This window comes from Rosa chinensis, chromosome 5, assembly GCF_002994745.2.
Source record: "Rosa chinensis cultivar Old Blush chromosome 5, RchiOBHm-V2, whole genome shotgun sequence".
Lineage (NCBI taxonomy): Eukaryota > Viridiplantae > Streptophyta > Magnoliopsida > Rosales > Rosaceae > Rosa > Rosa chinensis.
In genome coordinates this window covers 10,113,296-10,130,143 of record NC_037092.1, presented here as the reverse complement: position 1 = coordinate 10,130,143, position 16,848 = coordinate 10,113,296, and the positions used below count along the sequence as shown (strand labels likewise).

General features: G+C 38.0%; 1 protein-coding gene, 1 long non-coding RNA gene and 1 pseudogene across 7 annotated transcripts; 1 reads left to right on the top strand and 2 right to left on the bottom strand.

The window, feature by feature from the left end:
* Positions 1–3,898: 3,898 nt before the first annotated feature.
* LOC112203097 lies at positions 3,899–4,967 on the bottom strand (annotated as a pseudogene).
* A 42-nt stretch (positions 4,968–5,009) lies between these two features.
* LOC112201719 lies at positions 5,010–16,573 on the top strand. Of its 6 annotated transcripts, XR_002936875.2 has the most exons (5): positions 7,561–8,383; positions 9,062–9,132; positions 10,205–10,806; positions 15,735–15,806; positions 15,912–16,559. XR_002936875.2 is itself a non-coding variant. In XM_040519447.1 (4 exons), the coding sequence occupies exons 2-4, from the start codon at positions 10,579–10,581 to the stop codon at positions 16,066–16,068; spliced, it is 477 nt and encodes a 158-aa protein (XP_040375381.1). In that variant the 5' UTR covers positions 7,561–8,383; positions 10,205–10,578; the 3' UTR covers positions 16,069–16,561. The 6 variants fall into 6 exon arrangements, 2 of the variants coding, with proteins under 2 accessions (XP_040375381.1, XP_024198397.1); XR_005810660.1 differs by lacking the exons at positions 7,561–8,383; positions 9,062–9,132 and adding exons at positions 5,010–5,143; positions 5,277–5,859 and having other exon boundaries at positions 15,735–16,569; XR_005810659.1 differs by having other exon boundaries at positions 15,735–16,560.
* LOC112201720 lies at positions 12,603–14,940 on the bottom strand. Its single transcript, XR_002936878.2, has 2 exons — positions 13,726–14,940; positions 12,603–12,765 (listed from the first exon to the last, which is right to left on the bottom strand). It is a non-coding gene; the product is annotated as an uncharacterized LOC112201720 (long non-coding RNA).
* Positions 16,574–16,848: the final 275 nt, after the last annotated feature.

The following is a 16,848-nucleotide window of genomic DNA, read 5'->3' as shown; positions in this document are numbered from 1 at the left end:
GGCAATAGAACTCCAACAAGTGGAGAGACAAAATAAACTGTTTTTTGACGGGAAGAAAGGCTTGGCAATCAGGAAACAGTGGAAAGGTGTTGTAGGTGGGGTTTGGAACATGGCAACGGAGGAGGGGAGGGTGGAAAATCTAAGGGAGGTAGGATTGGAAAGGAGTTTGGAGAAGACCGGAAGAGGAGAAAACTAGAGAGGTGGAGTTTCTCTCACTAGCAATCTTTGGCCTCTCTCTCAAAACCATGGATCTGGAGATGGAGCTAATTTAGAGTATCTTTATGGTGGTTCTATTTATAGAATATAGATGGTGACTGCTACACTCAAATATTTTGTGGTATTCAAACGTCCTTCTCAGACTGACCAGTGGATCATAATTAATTAAGGTCGACATGATTTGGGCCATTATATATTAATCATTGGTGTAATATACATCAAACCCCTGCAAACCCACGTTAATTTTCCAAAACCAAACGGAAACGCTCATTTTCGCTTTAAACTTTTAAAGTCAAACAACGGGCTCTCTTTTCATACTTAATTTGGTTTGGCTTAATTTGTATATGTGGTCTTAGATTTTGCATGAATATGAAACATGCACACACCATCACCATAAATGTAATTAACAAAGAGAGTCTCCCTATTTTTATAATCCACACTCCATATTTTCTTTCTTGATATCTTAAGTTTTGTCTTTTTATAATATAGATTGTAAAAATATGATGTTAAGATAGTACAAAGAAAACATAGAGTGTTGATTGTAAAATGGGAGTGTAAATTACAATTCTCATTAACAATCGAGAATGATATCAATACATACCCGGTAATTAAAGTGTACGGTTGTTTAGGAATGAAAAATATAGGTGTTGAGTCAGCAAGATAGAAAATGAAATAAATTTAATATGGCAGTTGAGTCATAAGACCGCAATTAACAAAAAAATTCATCTAGATTACATTCAATATGGATTGTGAGTTTTGGACTTAGATCAAATTAACTCTTGTTAATTTTACTAAAATTAATTAGATATCTTTAAACTCTCGAGTGAGCAGAGTCAACAAATAAGTAGCAAAATTATAAAATGATATCCATACCTAAGCAAAGTCGTCAGCATATTTGGCTTGCTTCTAGTTGTTTTTCCAACTTAAATTTGAAAGTTCTTCTCACATGATTTTTCCATAAAGATATAGGACCCGTTATTCATACAACAAGCAAAACAGTCACCAAAAAGTCAATGTTGGTTTTTTTCAGCTGGTCAAGTCTTTTCTATATTTGTTGAATTTCATAGTTCCGTTACTATAATGGAAGGAGGTGGGAACAATCTAGCAAACATTGTGCATCTCACTGCAAACGTCTAAATCTTTTAGGACCTTAATGAACAAGTAATGTTTGTCTTCGACTAGGAATTGGCAGTTGTTAGTATAGAAATGCAATATTGCATATTTAATTATTTATTATTCATTACTTGTTCATTAAGGTCCTAAGAGATTTAGACGTTTGCAGTAAGTGAGATGCACAATGTTTGATAGATTGTTCCCACCTCCTTCCATTATAGTAACGGAAATATGAAATTCAACTAGGAATTGGCAGTTGTTCATTAAGGTTAATTGTTTAATTTGACCAAGCATTCAAACTTGGTTAGGTCTTATTTCTAGAAACGGTGCTGATCGAAGACAAAAGAAATGGAGACAAAGTTTAATTGATATCAGTTGCTTTGTTTTCCAAAATCAGTGTGCTGTGTGTGATAAGAAAGAAGACAAAAGAATGGTGGCAATTATGCTTGATTTTAAATTTGGTTGAGCAGTACTGCTATACATGATCAACAAGGAGACAGAAAACAAGTTTAATTGATTATGTTGGTGAACAAAAGTATTCAGAGAGGTGGGTCGTACCAAAAGTTTCAATTAATGAACAAAAGTTTCTAATTGATAAAAGTTCCCATCAAGAAGTGATTAATAGTTTAGAGCCAGATTCTTCACTGAAAATCAAGAACAGGTGAAGAACTCGGTGTTGAAGCAGAGTTAAACAGAAGATTCCTCCCTTTTATATATAGAAAGTACAGGGACGTGTTCCCTTCTCCGGATTAGAATGAGGAAGTTTCTCCTCCTCCTCCATTGTCATGATACCTAACCAAGAAACTGCAAACTGTAAACACTCGCTGAAAATCTGGATTAGAAGATTGAGAGCCAGATTTCCGACGAGCTCGGGTAATATAGTGATTGTGGCTATAATCTGAGTTAGAAGAGAGTCAGGGTTAATTTGGAAAATTTTTCTATCAAGTGGGCACCACCGGAGCTGAGTTGGCACAGCACGTCAGCAATTTAACGGATCCATTTCACGGACACATGACGGAATGACCTATTGGATGAGAAATTATAGTGCAAGGGTGTTTTGATGAAATTGAAAGTCCGACACTGAATTAATTTTGGACGTAAACCACAAGGTGGTAATCAGTATTTAGTTACAACTTAAAATTCAAGAGAGTTCTTTGAAATGATTCTCGTCCTGGTTAATGGTGGAGAGAATTTCAAGAGAGTTTTTTAGAAAGATTTATCAATGTTTGGGTCTTTTTCCCTGCGTGAATGGAATGTGCTCTAACATTTTTTTTAGCATCATTCTAATATTGGTTCTTTAATGAAGGCACCCAATTAGAATTGTTAGAGCAACTCTAACAAGTTTTCCATATTTTAATTTTTCTCTAATTTAATGAAGAAGGAGATGGCAGTGCCGTAACAAGTTAAATTTTATTTTCCCTTCCACTAAATAAAGTATAACTTAAAACTGAGGGGAGGTTTTTGAAATAATGTTCATCCCGGTTAATGGTGGAGAGATTTTCAAGAGAGTTCTTTAGTAAGATCTATCAATTTGTTGGGTTTTTTCCGTTGCATGAACGTACGGATCTGCTCTTGCATTTCTCCTTTGAACATCATTCTAATATTGGTCCTTTAATGAAGGCACCCAATTTGAATTGTTAAGAGGATAAAGAAAGAAGGCTATCAACTAGTCTCCTTATTATATGGTTGATGCGACGTAATACATATATGACACGTTTACTTACTTAGAAGGAAAGGGAATGATTACAGGGTCTGCGTTTACTAACACATAAAGCAATCGGAATGATTCCGGGTAAAAGAATTCATGCGTTTACTAACACATAAAGGAATCGGAATGGATGTAGATCCTACTTCCTTATCAGGAATCGATTCCTGAATACTCAGGAATTCGATTATGAAGAGGGGAGATGAGTTTAGGAATTATTCATCCGGAATCAATACCGATTCCTTTCTTCTCCCATTCCACTTGTCTCCGATTCATGATTATTTTCCATTCCAAGTAAGTAAACGTGCCAATAGTTTTTATTGCAAACCTGCAAGGGAAACCCTATGTATGGTTGAGGCTCTATGGTTATCTCCCAAATTATGGAAGTTCACATGCGGGCTGTGTTAAAAAAGAGTTGTCAAGTGGCTTTTGCGCCTTTGTGTCTTTGGTGAATTTGTTGTGCTATTTTTTTAGTGAGGTTTTTAAGCTGCTGACTTTATTCCAGTGACAATCACAATTGGTATAATCTTGTACCTTTATTTGTGAAAGATATTCATACTTTGGTAAAAAAAAAATAACCGAACAAGTGAAAATATTTTTTCGTTTCTTCATCTAAGTTATATGTACATTAGTCATACGAAAAATGTTTTCAAATAGCACATAAAAAATGCGTTTTTGTTTTCTGTATTTCAATAGGTTAAATAGTTCATCTTAGCTATCAAATGTACATGTTTATGAAATTTCATTTTGCTTAAAAAAAATTAATAAATAAATAAACCGTAAAGCTGAGATCTACAAATAAACTAAAGGGGTGGGAAGCTCATATTTGAATAGTCTTAGCTGAAGACACACAGAGTCAAACCCTTAAACCCTCTCCACAACGGTGACCGGAAACCCACCCTTTATTTTCGCGGTAAGCTAAGCAACAAAATCCGGCTCTAACCCATTCTCTCTCTTCTCCGGTACCACCTTAAACCTCTTCAAAACCCCAACCACCATCCTCTTCATATGCAAGAACGCCATCTCCTTCCCTAAACAAATCCTCAGCCCCACCTGAAACAACAGGTAGTTAAACGAGTCCTTTGCCACAAGCCTCCATTTCTCTGTCGCCACGCCACGCCACGCCACGCCACACTCCAACCACTTCTCAGGTTGGAACTCTGCCCAGTCCTTGCCCCATATCTGCTCTATCCTCCCCATCGCGTAAACATGGTATAGCACTGCCATCCCCCTTTTCACTTTAGTCCCATTCAACAAAACATCGTCGATCACCACCTCTTTACTGTCGATCGGAACCGGTGGGTACAGTCTCATGCTCTTGCAGAGCGCCGCGTGTGTATACACCATGTCCCTCACTTCATCATATCTTGCTCCAGTCTTCGATTTCTCTTCTATTTCCTTGAGAATTTCGCTATCCACGTTTGGGTGGTTTGAAATTAGCCAGAAGAACCATGCCAGCGCAACCGAGGTAGTGTCTCTTCCGGAGAGGGTGAAGCTGATGACGTTGTCAGTGACGAATTTCTTGTCTAAGTGGCCGGATCCTAAGAACCGAAACAGTAGATCGTGAATCTCCATGTCTTCATCTCCTCCATCTCTCGCTTCTTTTGCTTGACAATGGTATTAGCGAACTCGCGGACATCGGAGATAACACGACGGATACGGCTTTCCAGCCAATTCCAAGAGCTCTTTTGATTTTCCACACCGGTCTCAGGAAGCCAAACCTCTCAGTGCTGATCTGTGTTGACTTGTGAGTCAAAGCTTGTAGAAGAAGTTTACTTGAAGAAGAAGTAAACTTGTACTTGAAGGAAAAACAATCTTGTAGGAGAAGCAAACTTGGAGAACAAGTTTACTTGAAGAACAAGATGACTTAGAGACCAAGATGTCTTGTGTTTTACAACATGTAGTATTGTAGGGTTTGTATATATAACCCCATATACACCATTGAATGTATATCAGAAAATTCATCACTCACAAATCTTTCTTCCTTTTCATTTCATAATTTGACTTGGTATCAGAGCAAAGATCTGAAAAGACTTTGTTTTTTTTTTCCTTCATTGTTCTTTCCCCACACTTTGGGGTTAGATCTCTGTTCCTTCCTCTAATCTGGAGGTTAGGATTATTTTTCTGTCTTTCAGAATGTTTCCTATGGCTTCTTGACTAGTCGATTAGTCGACGCACCTTTTGTCTCAATTCCGCTGCATAATCAAGTTTTTAATCATGTATTCTCTCAATTGTTCTGCAGCTATTGCAAGAACTTTGGACACACCAAAGCAATGTTACAAATTGGTTGGCTACCCACTTGGCTACTTTAACAATTCGAAATCTGATGGTAAGATCTCTACATTGGTTATTCACAGAAATTGAGGTAAGGTTGGTGTTGCTTTACAAATTTTTGACTTTATTGGTGGAGATACTTGGATAATTGATTCAGGTGCCTCAGATCATATGACTTAGGACAAATCTCATTTTTCCAATTTGTCACCCCACCTGTGTCTAGTGTTATAAATGCTAATGGTGAGTCTTTCGCTGTAATGGGGATAGGTAGAATTTGATTCACTCCTGCTTTAGAACTTCATAATATTTTATATGTTCCAGCTTTATCTCATCATTTAATATCCGTACCACAATTAAATGCTCAGTCTAAGTGCTCGGTAACAGTCTTCCATATGTATGCCATTTTTCAGGATCTTCTCACTAGGGAAGTAATTGGTCGTGGATATTTGAGGGGGAAACAGTTCCATCTTGATTGCATGTATGGTGGAGAGAAGTCAACAAAGAAACTCGAGCTGCTTTAACATGCAACAAGTTCTGGTCAAATTAGTGAGGTATGGTTGTGGCATCGCCCTTTTGGGCATCCTTCTTTGAGCAATATGAAAAAAGACATGCCTTCTTTGTTTATTGGGATAAACGAGTCTACTTTACTTTGTGAAACCTGTGTTCTTACTAAGAGTCATCATGCTAGTTATCCTTAAAGTGTTTCCCATAAAAGTGCTACCCTTTTTGAGATTATTCACTCTGATGTGTGGGGACCTTCCAGAGAACCCATTGTTTCTGGACTGTGTTATTTTGTCTTGTTTATTGATGATTGCACTTGATTATCATGGGTAACATTGTTTAAATCTAAGGATGTTGTGTTTTTTGCTTTTCAAGCCTTTCAAAAAATGATTCAAATACAGTTCAATGGTCATATCAAAGTTTCTCGTTTTGATAATGGGGGGGGGGGGATTTTGTTAAACATGATTTTTTGAAACATTTCCAAGAACACAGTATAATCCATCAAACCACTTGTCCCCAAAGACCTGAACAAAATGGTGTGTTTGAATGTAAAAATCGTCATCTTTTGGACATAGCACGAACATTTTTATTTGGTGCTTATATGCCCAAGTATCGTGGCGTGAAGCAGTCTGAACTGCTTCACATCTTATTATCATCTTCCTTCCAATGTTCTTTAGGGGCGTATTCCCCTTGAGGTCCTATCAACCTATGTCTCTAGTCCTTCCTTCCACAATATTTCTACCCGTGTCTTTGGTTGTCTTGCGTTTGTCCAGATACCCGAAAATCAGAGGTCAAAGTTAGATGCATGAGCTCTCAAATGTGTATTTGTGGGTTATAGTTCTCATCAGAAGGGCTACAAGCGCTATCATCCACCTAGGGGTCATCATTTGGCCCTTAGGCCCTAATTCCGCCCGGCCCGTAGGGCCGAAGCCTAACTCGGCCCTTGCATTAGGGCAGGCCGGCCCGTTAAAATAGGGTAGGGTATGGGCCATGAGAATGAAACGCGGCCCGGCCCTTTAGGCCCGCCCGAATAAGCCCTAATAATTTTCTATTTTTTAATTATGTTTCTCTTTTTTGTATAATATGCAATTTATCTCTTTCTTTGTAATTGATTTCTTAAGCTTTGTTTTCTTTAATTTTTATTTTCTTTGTTACATAACAATTAATATTAGGAGATTTAGAGAGATAGTTAATTAAATATAACCACCTTAACTAATATTAATAAATGTTATAAGTTAATTCCTATACACACACACACACATTAAATATGATCAACTAAAAACAATGTCTTATATTACCTATATAACCATTGAGTCACATTTTGAGGAACAAAAAAATAATGTAAGTTTTTTTTTTTATTAAACAAAATAAGGGCCTTCTCTATTCGGAAGGTCGGCCCGACCCGGCCCTTTCGGCCCTAATAGATCGGGCTTTTATGGCGGGTAAGGATTAGCATATTTAAGCCCTAACCCGACCCTAAATTTTGTTGGTTTTGACTAGGCCCAGCCTTGCCCGACCCTAAGCCCTAAAATTTAGGGTAGGGCAGGCCCTAGCCCGACCAATGATGACCCCTACACATCCACCTACTTGGAAGACGTTCTATGTTAAAATGGATGTAACATTCTATGAGGACATGTGTTATTTTACCCCCAACAACGTTTATGTAATACCCCGAAAAATCTAAATTAATTTTCGAGGACATTTTAGAATGATTTCGTAGTCATGGAAGGAAGTACGAAGCTTTGAGGAGTTGTGGATTTAGCTCGAACAATTTTATTTCGAAATCGTACGTCATTTAGGGGCGTCTCAAAAAATGACTTTTTATACGTACCGAATTTGGGAAAATTTCCTTCATGAAAGTTGTAGAGCTCATCGATACGATCGCGTGCATATGCGGAACACAAAAATCGGAGTTCGTATGAATTTATTATGAATTTTGGAATAAATTTCCAGTTTAGTATATATTTCCATTTTTGGAAATTTCCAAAAAAATCATTTCAGTTTCCAAAATTGGAAACCGGTTCTCTCTCTCTCTCTCTCCCGCGCTCGAAGCCGGCCGGAAACTGGGTTTCCCTTCGCCGGCGTTGTTCTTGCTCCACAGGCCACCAATCTTCACCAAACTTCTTCCATTGGCTTCGTATGATCCTTGCGCACCCGTCTGTGGCAGCCTTGCACGGTGGAGTGGCCTGTATCGGCGGCGGCGAGCTCATTCCGATTTGAGTTCGATTTTAGTCAACGCCGGTTTTCTCATAGTTCCGGCCACCAAAACTTCCGATACTTAGCTCCATGAACTCACCTCAACCTGCTGATCATCATACTAGAAGGATTTCACCTGGAGTGACCGGTTTCACGTTCGTCGGAGCTCGGTCTGTTTTCGATCCGAAACGAAAATCTTTCGATCGGGATATCTCGAGCTATAGTGCATCGTTTTGATTGATTCTTGATCCAGTGGGTTCGGCTTGATGTTCTTAACAACTCTCTAGAAGGAATCAAGGCCTGAAATTGAAGTTTTTACGTCGAAAATCGAGCTCGCCGGTTTCTGGAAATTTTCCGGCCACCTTCATACTGTTCAAGGTAAATTTCAACCCCTTCCGGTCATTTTCAGACTTCGTGCTAGTTATGAAAATTGTTGGGCTTGATGAGAGGAAGAGGAGCAGCCAGGCCCCGACACCATTGGCGGTTGTCGGCGGCGGCTCTGCCCTTTTTCCGGCGACCCTTTTCCGGCCACCTCCGGGGGTCAAAAATGTGATTTCTTTACAGTTTTAGATTCTACGTTTCGATACGATCGTTTGCATATATAATTCATAATTTTTGGATATCGTATGATTTAGTTATGAATTAATTTTTACGGTTTCGATTAATTTCGATAATCCAATTAATGTTTTTTAAAGATCGGACCGTCCGATGGACTTGTAGTTTTGATATGTTGATCGTATGACTGTCCCGGTGACTTTGTGAGGTCACGGGCGAAGATCCGACCGTTGGATCTTCATATAATTGTGATTTAGTGATTTGGAAAGCGATTCGTGAGAATCCGACCGTCGGATTTTCATGAAATTTTGTGGAGAGGTTTATAAGGACGATTCAGGAAGATCCGACCGTTGGATCTTCGTGATAATTTTGGGGGATGATCCTAAGGGCGATCCGTGAGGATCCGACCGTTGGATCATCATATAATTTCGATCCGATCGTTGGATAGTCTTTATTTTTATTTATGAGTTGTTGGCTAAGTTATGATCATATTGGATTTAGGTGATTGGCGGTCTTCCTTGGTGAGCGGTTTTGGCGTGTTTTGTGAAATTGAAGACGCAGTGGGATTAGAGGTGAGTAAACCTCACGCGGTTCATATTACGAACCGAGTACTTTTAATTAAATTATTTGTCGTAATTGTGTGAAAAATATTTATGGAATAAATATTTGTTTTAAATCATATGGACTTGATCAACTACGGTCCATAGGTAAGTAAAATGATTTTATTTATACAAAATGAATTTCACGATTTTTATGCTTGAAACTATAGTTGGTATTAGTGATTATCCCTGTGCGGATGATTACGTATATATATATATATTTACGTGGGTATATATATGGAATGGTGTGACATTGAAGAGTGTGGAATTGTGGTGATTTATTTATTATGATTTGAGATGTGACTTATCACATTTATATGTGACTTATCATGTTTATATGTGACATGATCATATTTATATGTGACTTATCACATTTATATGTGACTTATCATATTTATATGTGACTTTATACGTGAGTTACCATATTTATATGTGATGATCATGATCACTGAGTCATGTGGATTTTATGATGGACATTGGGGGATGTATAGAGTGTTGGAACGTAGTGCTCTGAGGACTGGGAGTCCGAAGAACGCCGGTTAAATAATAACCGAGATGTAGTGCTCTGAGGACGGGGAGTCCGAAGAACGCCAGTTAAATAATAACCGAGACGTAGTGCTCTGAGGACTGGGAGTCCGAAGAACGCCGGTTAAATAATAACCGAGATGTAGTGCTCTGAGGACAGGGAGTCCGAAGAACGCCGGTTAAATAATAACCGAGATGTATATCGTTTATTTATACCTTAACCGAGGTGACGAATAAAGATGTTGTTAGAAATCTAACGTGTTGTTGGTGTTGGGTCTAAATAGTTGGGATGGACCAAAGTAGTGATATTGTGGTTAGAAGAGTGAGGAAAAGTATTCGTTGTGGATTTCTCGTGTTTTTGTTTGATGTTTCATCACAAATGTTTTGATTGTTGATTTTTACTTGAGTTAAAATAAACATGTTATAAAATCAACAATTCATTCTTATTTACTCACGAGCTGTCAAAAGCTTACCGGGTTTGGTGTTGTTGCAATCCCGGTACACTATTCAAATTGTGTAGCGGGTAATCCTGCAGGTTAGGAGAATCAGGGCGGAGATCGTGCGGATTAGAGTATGGTTTTAGTTTTACAGTGATTGTAATAGTGAGGTGAGTGATGCTCAATTTGAGCTTTACATATTTACTTTGTATAAGTGAGTTGTAATAATAAATTTGAGATTTGAAATCTGAGTGACTTGTATTCTAGTTGATTTTTCATGTTTCGGATTTTGAATTTGTTATTCAAAATTCGGGGCGTGACAGTTTATCTTCACGGGGAGAATGAGTTTTTTGATGAGATGTTTGTTGGTGGAGCATTGAAGAAAAATCATGAGGGTGAAGAAGAATGTATTGACGACCATGATCCAACTGGTTGAAGTATTCAAATCAACCAATCAATGACAGATCCAAAGGAACAAAGAAGCTTGATTGACCGGTCAAACTTATCCATCGACCAGTCGAATCCTAATGAGCATAGTATTGACCAGTCGAATTCTGTGGCAGAAGAGCACAAAACTTTTTTCAACCAATCAGAAAATCAAGCCGAAGAACCTTTGACAGTGACTCCCTCTCCTCATTTATCCCTCATTGACCAAGATTTTCCAAGTTCTGAAGATCATCTGGAGGTACGTTCTGAACCCATATCTGAGTCTAATAATAATGTTGAACATACTCTTGTTGAGTCTGACCCAACCAAATATATATATCTTACATATCCTTTCACGTATTTTCATTAATTTGTGATTTGAGATTACTCTTGAAATGGATTAAAAGATTATAATACTTTTTGTAAAGAAACCTGGTAACATAAATTTTTTTTTACATTCCTTCTTTTTTTATTACACCAATAACTCTTAATACACAAGATCTAATATTTTGTGTGTCGAACTCACAACATCTCAATCAATTGAGAGGAGACTAATATAACATATAGTTTACATGAAAATGAATGGCAATAAGAAAACTATGGTCCTTTCAAAAAAAAAAAACTATGATTTTTAAACGGCAACAACTTTGACATGAATGATACAATTTTTATGAGAAACTTGGTAATATACAGGTTACCTAAGAATGAATATCTATGGAGAAACTTTGGCTTTTGTCATTTAAATGGAAAGGGTGAGTGATGATCGGGAATATAAGTATTTAATTATTAAGCATTATTTGAAAACAAATTTTATAATTTAAGATGTTGGAAGAAACAATTGTACGTGATTACAATAACTATTGAATGAGGGCCAGGTTAACCATGACTTTTCGCTTAGGAAACAGACTCTCCATTGATTGCGCTATTGATTATTGAATGAGGGCCAGGTTAACCCATGACTTTCTGCTTAGGAAACAGACGCTCTATTAATTGAGCTATTGATTGTGAATTTGGATTTTAATCATAACCCTAGTTAGTAAAAAGGGTTTTTGTCTATTTACTCTATTTTTAGAGATTCTTTTCCTACTTACTCCATTATGTTTTTGGTATGTTTTTTTAATTCCCTCTTACTAAAAACACTCTAAGAGGTATTCCCTAATACCCCATTAAGATTTTTTTTGTTATTTATTTTTTTAATACCATTTTTACCCTCACCTCTTGTTACTTAGAGAGAGAGAGATAGAGAGAGAGAGAGAGAGAGAGAGAGAGAAATGGAAGAAAGAGGAACCATAGGAGACTTCGCCGGAGCCCCGTCATCGGTCGCCGGAATCTGGTCATCGGCCGCCGGAATTCTGTCAACTTTCGCCGGAATTCGGTCACCAGTCGCCTGATTATGGTCACCGACCGCCGCCCACTGGAAAGATTTATTGCCCCAATAGACATCTATTACCCTGCAATAGAGGAGCAATAGACGCCTATTGCCCCAATAGTCTATTGTCCCCAAATAGACGTCTATTCCCCCCAATAGAGGTGCAATAAAGGTCTATTGCCCCTCAATAAAGGTCTATTGCCCCTCAATAGACGTCTATTACCCCCCAATAGAACTTTAGGTCGCCGGAATTGGAACTAATCTTCCTAAGATTAGACAAATATAACTGTAATTAAGTAAAAAAAAATGAAAAAATTACACTAATTCAAAACGTTTATTGCCCCCCAATAGATGTCTATTGCCCCCAAATATAGATATTAATACTCGATTTCTTTTTTGTCCTATATAACAAATATGAATACTAATCAAATCTGCAATATTTAATCCAAAGGATAGTCATGTAATCTCTGCAACTCATATCAAATTATGTCTGTTCGTGGGCTATTGGATGGACAAGAAGGGAGGAAAATAATATTATGGCAAGGTCTATGTCACTAGATGACTCAAAGTGACCAAGTTTTTGACATGTATTTGATTCATGTGGTTATGTCACGCCCCGAATTTTGAATAACTTTTTTTTCAAATCCGGAACATGAATATACAACTACAACGCAAAACCACTCAAATTACAAATCTCAATTTATTTATTACAACTCATTTATACAACGTAAATATGTAAAGCTCAAATTGAGCATCACTCACCTCACTAATACAATCACTGTAAAACTAAAACTATACTCTAATCCGCGCGATCACCGCCCTGATTCTCCTAACCTGCAAGACTTCCCGCTACACAATTTGAATAGTGTACCGGGAATTGCAACAACACAAAACCCGGTAAGCTTTTTGCAAAGCTCGTGAGTAAATAAGAAAGAATTGTTGATTTTATAACATGTTTATTTTAACTCAAGTAAAAATCAACAATCTCAACATCTGTAAGGAAACACCAAAACAAAAACACGGAAAATCCCCAACAAATACATTTCCACAATTCTCTACCCACAATACTACCACTTTGGTCCATCCCAACTGTTTGGACCCAATACCAATAACACGTTAGAGTTCTAACTACCTTGTTACCTGTCATCTCGGTTATTATTTAACCGGCGGTCTTCGGACACCCTGTCCTCAGAGCACTATATCTCGGTTATTATTTAACCGGCGGTCTTCGGACTCCCAGTCCTCAGAGCACTACATCTCGGTTATTATTTAACCGGCGTTCTTCGGACTCCCAGTCCTCAGAGCACTACATCTCGGTTATCATTTAACCGGTGTTCTTCGGACTCTCAGTCCTCAGAGCACTACGTCCCAACACTCTATACATCCCCCACTATCCATCATAAAAACTACATGACTCAGTGATCACAATCATCGCATATAAATATGGTAATTCACGTATAAATACAGTAAGTCATGTATAAAGCCACATCTCAAACCATAATAATTAAATCATCACAATTCCACACTCTTCAATGTCACACCAGTCCATATATATATCCACGTAAATATATATATACATAATCATCCGCTCAGGGATAATTACTAATACCAACTATAGTTCACGCAAGAAAACAGGAAATTCATTTTGTATAATTTAAAATCGTTTTACTTACCTATGGACCGTAGTTGATCAAGTCCATGTGATAAAAAAAACAAATATTTATTCCATAAATATTTTTCACACAATTACGACAATTAATTAATTAAAGTTACTCGGTTCGTAATATGAACTGCGTGAGGTTTACTCACCTCTAATCCCGCTGCGTCTTCTTATAACTCGAATAAGAATCACAATTCGTCCGCCAAATCAAACCGTCAAACACCTGCACAGCTTGATACCATAAATCAATAGGAGGATCAAATATCATTTCCTGAACGCACACGGACATGAGTCACTTCTTTCCATCCATTCAAGAATGCAAGCAAGGTGAAAATGGTGGTCGTATTTAGTGGCACTTCTTAGATTTTCTTCGTCATACTCTTCCATGCAGTCGGGGCCAACATCCTCCTCCTCAGTGACTAAAGCAACAGATTTCACTGGTTTCGAAAGTTCAACTTCTGCCTTCTTAATTGGATCGAGCTCTAACTTGGTGTACACTTTGTTCTTCGGGTCTTCACACTTGGATGAAGTTTCCTGAGGATTGTCACCAGCTGCTTCTTGAACAGAATCAGAAGTTGTTTGTCTGCAATGTTGCATCATTCTTGATGCCAGAAATTTCTTGGGCCACTGGTAGAGTCCGTGGATGCCCTTCTGACACATCAAAAGAAAAAGGGGCAGGAGGTGGTCTATAATCGTCAGGCATTGATGCATCCACATTTGTATCTACAAGGAGGCCTGTGGAGAGTGCAGAGGCACCTTAACGAGATGACAGGGGCACGTGCTCTACAGATGTCCTCGGATAAACATAGTAGCATGTTGGTACGGCCTCAGCTCGGTTACTTCAGAAGAACAACAACAGCACCCTCCCATTCTCCTTTACTTATCTCTGCTCCAAACTGAAAACCATCAGTACTCGGCAATACATATCCCCTTGTGCTTCCAACCTAACACACGATTTCCATTTTTCAACACACCCCAGCTTAAACCCAAAAGGCCACCTTCTTAAAATTTCCAACGAAACTAGACCAACGAAAACAACATCTACTGAAGCACTATTCACACTAAGTATCCGATTCTTAAACGAATCTACCATGCTTAAAAGACAAAAGCCAAACAAAACTCCCAATGTTCAAAGCAGATTTAACCAGCTGTAGAACCTAATAAACAAGTCTGAATAGTCTGTACAAGAGGAAGTGACTGCATCGTCACCAAGACAATCAAACAGCAGTTTTTCTTGAGATGGAGAGTTAGGAGATCGAGTACCTTGTGATAGAGGGGAGGCGTCGATCGGAATTGAAGTCGGAAATCGAAATCGGAGAAAAGGAGGAAGGTCTGGAGCGATAATGCAGAGAGATAGTGCAGCTGGGGAGCTGGCCGAAGTGGAGAGAAAGAGGATGACTTTGTCTTTTTAAAGAAAGAGAAAAAAAAAAAAAAAAAAACAGAATAAGATTCCTAATAAAAAATAAAGAATCCCAATTTTCAAATAATCGTAACTTAATCATACGAGCTCCGAAAATTGTATTCCACATATGCACGGACTTGTATCGACGAGCTCTACAACTTTCATGAAGAAAGTTTTCCCAAATTCTGTATGTATAAAAAGTCAATTTTTGAGACGCCCCTAAATACGTACGATTTCGAAATAAAATTATTCGAGTTAACTCCACAACTCCTCAAAGCTTCGTACTTCCTTCCATGACTACGAAATCATTCTAAAATGTCCTCGGAAAATAAATTGGATTTTCGGGGTATTACAGGTTACCATGGCGACGTCTTTTGTATTAATTATAATGCACCGCTGCACACCTAATGATGAAGATGATCAAATTCAGAAAAAAAAAAAAAAAAAAAAAAAAAAGAGTCACGTACAGAGGCAACAAAATGCATTAAATTTGACATTTTAATAGCAATAGAAACCTCAAAGGCTGCCTCCGGCCCTCTACAGCAAAAGCTTCACAAAAAACCAAGTTTCTAAAGCCTCCCTCTTTCGTAAGCAACAAAAACAAAATAAAAAATGGCTTCCAAAAAGCCACCGACCCAGTCAGTCAAAGGTGCTTAATTCTCTCCTCCTCCATCACTCAATGACTCTTTATCACACATACAGACCCATTTTGCTTTTTGGACTAGAGTTACTGATACAAAATTGTATAATTTAAAGGGAAATAATACCAAGGAGTCAAGGACTCAAGGAGCAGCGAATCGGCAGTGGGGGTGCCATCTTCAACTTCAGGTAAGCATTTCAACTCTTCTTAACCATCCATCTTCAATTTTGATTGACTAAACTAATGTTGATTGATGGGTGCAACGGTAAAAAGCCATACTATCTTTGGTGCAGAAAAACCAACCGGCTTTGGCTCTTTGATTGGTCCCAAAGGTTCAGGCCTTCACGATTGGATAACGACGTCGTCGTCTTCCTTGGCGCCCTATATTTACTGGGGTTACAATCTCCTTCTGTCCGGAAAGGTTGCGCCAGAGATTGGGCTTCTCACTAAGCTCGATCGTGAACCTCACAATTGCCGTCGGCCTACCTTGCACAATCGATGGCATCACCTCGATTGGATCTGCACCTTCACCGACGTAACACCTCCGTGAGGAGGACATGCGGCGCGAGGTGGTGATAATGAAGGATCTGCCTTAGAATTCGAGAATTACCGGCCATCTGGCCGGGAAACTTTCTTTGGCGAGGAGAGAGAGAGAGAGAGAGAGAGAGGGAAGAGTGGATTAATGATGTAATTTATTTTTTAGGTTGAGGTCAGAATGGTCATTTTACTTTAAATTGGGCTAGTGAGAATAAAAATTTGTTGTTGGGGTAAGTGAGATAACTTTGGCTCATTTTGGGGCTTTTGGTCAAGGACCTCAGTAAAAAATGGGACACCTATAATTAGGTAAAGAAATGTACGTGTATTATTCGGTTTACCTAATCTAATGATACGGTCAAATATTCGGTCAAAAAAACGCGATACGGCAAATTTATAAATTTGAATTATATGTGTATAATTTGGCAAGTAGTAGAAAAAACGGGTTCAAAAATACGAATATATAAAACACTATTTTTGTAAGAAAATAACTAATAATCTACTCTAAACTCTTACTTTATTTTATATCATTTATGATATGTGGTAAAACATGAAAAAAAGGATACAACACCCAAATAAAATATAATCAGGTGCTTGAATTACAATACACTATACATAAGTTTTTTTTTCAATTATACGCATACTGAAGTTTTATACTCGTTTTAATTAACTAGTGCTTTAATTTTTTTTTTCAAA

Coding starts and splice junctions, on each gene's coding strand:
- LOC112201719 (XM_040519447.1), top strand. CDS start 10,579: ATGACAGATCCAAAGGAACAAAGAAGCTTGATTGACCGGTCAAACTTA. Junction 10,807..15,734: donor GTTCTGAAGATCATCTGGAG/GTACGTTCTGAA, acceptor TATAATTTAAAG/GGAAATAATACCAAGGAGTC. Junction 15,807..15,891: donor GGTGCCATCTTCAACTTCAG/GTAAGCATTTCA, acceptor AACGGTAAAAAG/CCATACTATCTTTGGTGCAG.